Source organism: Lycium barbarum, chromosome 7 (genome assembly GCF_019175385.1).
Source record: "Lycium barbarum isolate Lr01 chromosome 7, ASM1917538v2, whole genome shotgun sequence".
NCBI classification, from domain to species: Eukaryota; Viridiplantae; Streptophyta; class Magnoliopsida; order Solanales; family Solanaceae; genus Lycium; species Lycium barbarum.
This window is the reverse complement of record NC_083343.1, coordinates 134,190,323-134,195,520: the sequence shown is the minus strand read 5'-3', so window position 1 is coordinate 134,195,520 and position 5,198 is coordinate 134,190,323. Positions and strand designations below refer to the sequence as shown.

The 5,198-nt window shown below is 32.4% G+C and overlaps 1 protein-coding gene across 1 annotated transcript; it reads right to left on the bottom strand.

Moving 5' to 3' along the window:
- Positions 1 to 3,454: 3,454 nt before the first annotated feature.
- Positions 3,455 to 4,284, bottom strand: LOC132602718 (inactive protein RESTRICTED TEV MOVEMENT 1-like). Its single transcript, XM_060315499.1, has 2 exons — positions 4,025 to 4,284; positions 3,455 to 3,911 (listed from the first exon to the last, which is right to left on the bottom strand). The coding sequence occupies exons 1-2, from the start codon at positions 4,235 to 4,237 to the stop codon at positions 3,591 to 3,593; spliced, it is 534 nt and encodes a 177-aa protein (XP_060171482.1). The 5' UTR covers positions 4,238 to 4,284; the 3' UTR covers positions 3,455 to 3,590.
- Positions 4,285 to 5,198: the final 914 nt, after the last annotated feature.

Sequence of the window (5,198 nt, the reverse complement as noted above, 5' to 3'; positions counted from 1 at the left end):
TAAAATAAATACTAATGTGATGAATCGTGTTGTCATGAGATATTTGGCGCTATTCCTTTTAAAAAAATATTTGCACCTTTAGTCAAATGATATTTAGCAGGCGCTTGGTCATAGATACCAAAAACAAATTCACTTTTTTTTGGAATTTTTAAAATTGGAGTTGGAGTTGGAGTTGTGTTTGATCATAGTTTTTGAAATAATAGCTTTTGGTGAAACGTAGTTGTAAAAAGCGAAAAAAGTGAATTTCTTTTGAAAAATAAGTTTTTTGAGTTTTCAGTATTCCGGAATATAACTTCAAGTTGTATTCCGAATATTTATGGCCGAACGCCCAAAAGTGAAAAAAGTGAAAAAAAATTCCGAAAAAAATTGAATAATTTTTATGGCCAAACGGCACCTTAGTTTACTCAATAATAGAGTTATTGTTTGGCTCAAGTTAATCATTTCTTTGTAAAGTTTTGTGTTTGGTTGAAATGAACTTTCAAAATCTTGGTGTTTGTTTGTTCCAAACATTCATTTAAAAACTGTTATTGTTGTTCTTACAAATTAAGTTTGTTTGGAACAAACATTCATTTGAAAACTGTTATTGTTGTTCTTACAAATTAATATATCCAAAGTAAATTCGTTTTGTACTCATCTAACAAGTTACTTAGATTACTCCGTTATAAAATTACTAGTATTTCAGCATTTTACTAACTAAAATTATTCCAATATACTAACTAAAATAATACATACGTGTTACTGCCAGCGTAAGATGTTATATTTTTTTACTATTATTTTAATTTATTGTCTATTCCAAATAAGAATTTTAATCATAATATAAAAAACATAACATTTTATATCTTATATTATTACTATTATAATACTTTTGCTTTGTCTTTTTAACTATTTCAGGTTCAGTCACAGTAGAATTAATAATAAATTAATAATGTGCATCTACTAATTACAAGGTACAAAAAATCATTTCACTGGGTGATAAAAGTATTAATAATTTGAATAGATTTAGTAACACCATACACAAGTCAATTTTTTATTCTTATTCTCTTGTTTTTTAATTTGTGTTTGTTTTTCTGGTTATTCTTCATTAATCTAATTTTATATGGTGTTGTCTTAAGTATGAATAGTTTTAGATCTATTACAAGATATAGTCAAATTCGCGTTTTCTACAACTGATTGTATCATTTTATCTTAGCAGTTTCGTAATTTTTGTTTTATTTTTCTCTCGCCTTATCTTAATTAATTAAATTAATATGATATTGGTTTAAATATGACGAAAAAGTTTACCTCTCAGAGTATGTCAACCTGCTACGGTTATCAATTCCTAACTTTTTTAAGGACAGAAAAAGAGTTTTTTCTTATTTGCAGTTTTTTCAAACAGCGGAAAAAGTATTAAATGCTGATTACAGTTTCCGAATAAATCACAGCCAATTAAGGTCACCAATAGATATTGATGCTACTAAAAAAGTTGAAGAAGTGTATAAGGAAATAAGTTTCGTACTATTTTAGCTCAATCCTTCCTCCCAATCCTAATTGGGCAATTATTAGTTATGGATAAGGGACAACTTTTTTATTTCTCTCTTTTCATTGCCGTAGTGTTTATTCTCAAGCATCGCCACATCGATCTGTTGCAATACAGATTTAAGAATCATATATTACTATTTATTAATATCCGCATAACTCTGACATACTACAAAAGAACCCTCATAGTACTTAATTATCGTATTCATAAGGTTCTTTTCTTTTTGATTTGACGTTGCATTTCTGTTTACCATGTGTTTGAATATTTTTGCTCCCCTTTTCATCTTTAAATTGTGAAAGAACAGGGATTGAAGATCTTTTCTCCACCGAATACGAATTGGAATTGGAATTGGAATAGACATTTGTGACAAGGTGATCAGTAGAGAATATGATTAGGAGGAGAATAAAGAATAGCCATCAGATGTCTATTTTTAAATTGTGAAAGAACAGGAATTGAAGATCTTTTTTCCACCGAATACGAATAGAAATTGGAATAGACATTTGTGACAAGGTGATCAGTAGAGAATATGATTAGGAGCAGAATAAAGAATAACCATCATATGTCAAGCCACTGAATCTTTAAATTGTGAAAAAACAGGAATTGAAGATCTTTTTATCACCGAATATGAATTGGAATTGGAATAGACATTTGTGAGAAGGTGATCAGTAGAGAATATGATTAGAAGGAGAAAAAAGAATAGCCATCAGATGTCAAGCCATTTCATCTTTAAATTGTGAAAGAACAGGAATTGAAGATTTTTTTCCACCGAATACGAATTGGATTGGAATAGACATTTGTGACAAGGTGATTAGTAGAGAATGTGATTAGGAGGAGAATAAAGAATGGCCATCAAAGGTCGAGCCACTGAAAATTAAGACATCGTATCAAAATGTTAAACATAAAGTTATTATCACAAAAATATGTGCCGAGGAAGCAAACAAGATTGTCCAATTGAAGCACACTTAGCCTTAATTCTTTAAATGCAATTACAAAGTTGAAAAGTGGTATAGTCTAAATTAATTATATTATTGTACTTAAAAAAAAACCTTAAATCATTATTAAAAGGAGATAAAATGCCACTCGAATCTTTAAAAGTTAAATCTCGCTGAGCATTTTGTCTATTATAATGTTTACTTTATAATTTTCGATGAAATCAATATATACGTATATATAATTATATAGAGAGGCGGAAGGATACAAATTAAACACTATTTATTTTGTGGAGGGAGGGGGGGGGGGGGGGGGCGGGGGGTGGCGTGTGGCGGTGGGGGAACAAAAAATTGCCATTTATTGCGTTTTTTTTTTTTTTTTAGCTTAAGTTATGTCTTCTCTTTGCTTAGGTCCAGTACAATTTTACCAAAGCTGTCGTACGTAGGCTACAATGGAAATGGTTAGGCTTAGGATTTAACAATTAGAATCACTTTTAGTAGTCTTTTACCAATTAATGTTACTAAGTTGATTTTCTAGAATTTTAAAACTAAAAATTAAACCATGTAGAAAAAGAAGAGCTGAGTCTACAAAAGGAGGTAATTTCACGGATAATCACTTAATTTACGGTTTCTTATATCAAAAAAGACACCAAAATATTTTTTATAACGAAAAAGTAACTCAACGTAACTTTGCTTACTTATCACGTTAAGTCACTAATATTTTTTGTAACAACAAAATCACTCAACTTTGAGTTAGTGCCATAAACATTGTCTCATTTATTTATACTTAGAAAAGTTAACGTATATATTCTAAATAAAAATATTGAATGAAAGATACTAAGGAGAATTTTTTTTGTTTTTGCATATTTTATACTATTTAGTTTAATTTATCACCGAACGGTATCTGGTGACACCGACGATATTACGTTGCATCATAGAGAAGAATAACATTATCATCAAATAAACATAAAGATAAATATCAGCGGATCCACTTTGAGAAAAAAAAAAATTAAAGATAAAAGAACATGCTTTGAAGTAGTCTTCTCCGCTTTCAATCTTCATTCGGGGATTTTTGGATACAAGCATAAAGAAATACAAGTAATCAGTCCAATATTGGAACTTTTCAAGATAGAAAATATTTTGATTTAAACTTCTTCTCTTTTAACCGCTACTCGACGGGTAACTCTTACTTGAGAGTTTGTGGGTGTGATCATGGAGCGCGTGAGGGTCTTCACATATACCCCAATACTCTCAATGTGATTAGAATATTTAGTGCCGTGAAATCCACCGAAACAACGATCAACTCCTAGTTGAAAGATGAATTCCTCACAGGTTGATGAAGGGGCCATTGCGCCATATGGTCCATAGGTATGCTTGTTGGTGACAAATGTTATTGATGTTAATTCAGAGGATCCGTAGAAACCACTTATGGAAGTAAGAAATTCTGATGGGAAATCCAAGGCAACCTTCATTATGGACAATAAAAAAAATTATTAATATTAATTAGGTATTTGTATTGTACCTATTGTTAGGTGGAGTTTTGTTTTGTTGTGGTGTGGGGGGGGGGGGGGGTACTTACTGTGTTGAAGTATTTGCTTGTTGTAGCAGAACCATGTTTGTCAGACAAAACAAAGCGGCCATTCTCAACGAACAGAAATTGAAGTGAACAAATTTTATATTCACTGTCGGAAACAAAAATCTTGGCTATTTCGCCTTTTCCCTTTTCATCCCAATCAGTTCCCCATTGTCCTCCTGCAGGGCCAACCTTGATCATACTCACATTAACACTCATTATATTAATTTCTTGCTATATGAAATGTAGTTGTTAATTTAAGTATGAAGTTATGTGTATATATAGAGACTAGAGTTGAGGAGTAACTAAGACGCTTCAGCTCTATGTAACTGTTGAGTTTCTTTAGAGCCCTTTCAACTTCAACTATTGGCATTTGGTCTTCTAATCTCAAAGATAGGAATCTGACTTTACTTCAACTCAAATCTTATCTGGCCACCTTTATTAAAGATAAAAATCGATCATTAAATTTGTCCTCAAAATTCATTTTCGCACTTAAAATGTCCTGACGATCTATTACACACCTGATATATTTAGAAGTGCCATTTTTTTACCCCCTAAAAGCTAATGTAGTAAAAACAAAAATTATAATGCAAAAATAGGCAAGTGAAATGAAAATTAAATAAAACATAATTTCTAAATAATAAAAAAACTAATTCCTCTACCACCACTGCCCCCCCCCAACCCCACGCTACCCCACCCCTTTCTCTTCCAGCTTCACACCACCACCACCCCACGCTCCCGTCTCCTCCACCTTCACGCCACCTTACCCCACCCCCAAACCCTTCTTCTTCATTTCACCACCACCACCCTTGCTCCCCCCACCCCACCCCCTTCTCTTCTAGCTTCACGCCATCGCCACCCCACGTGTTATATCCCGTATTTTTGAACGCCGGATTAATTGTAAGCTGAGGTGGGGCCCACACATCAAGATTTTTTTTTGGAACATGTGACAAGTTATATGAATCACATATGTAAAGTTAAACACAACTCACGAAGGACCCTTGGGCCAAATCAAAGTGGAAGCCCTCCAAACGAATATTTTTAAGAAAACGTTTTCGGGTGACCTGACTTTGAGGGGCAAAAACGGTATTATAAGTTTGGAATTTGGAAAAATACCAAGAAATAGAAGTTTTAGACAATTGAATTAGATTTCCAACCATAGGTCGTGGGTTCCCAGGTG

Coding starts and splice junctions, on each gene's coding strand:
- LOC132602718 (XM_060315499.1), bottom strand. CDS start 4,237: ATGAGTGTTAATGTGAGTATGATCAAGGTTGGCCCTGCAGGAGGACAA. Junction 3,912..4,024: donor CAAGCAAATACTTCAACACA/GTAAGTACCCCC, acceptor TCCATAATGAAG/GTTGCCTTGGATTTCCCATC.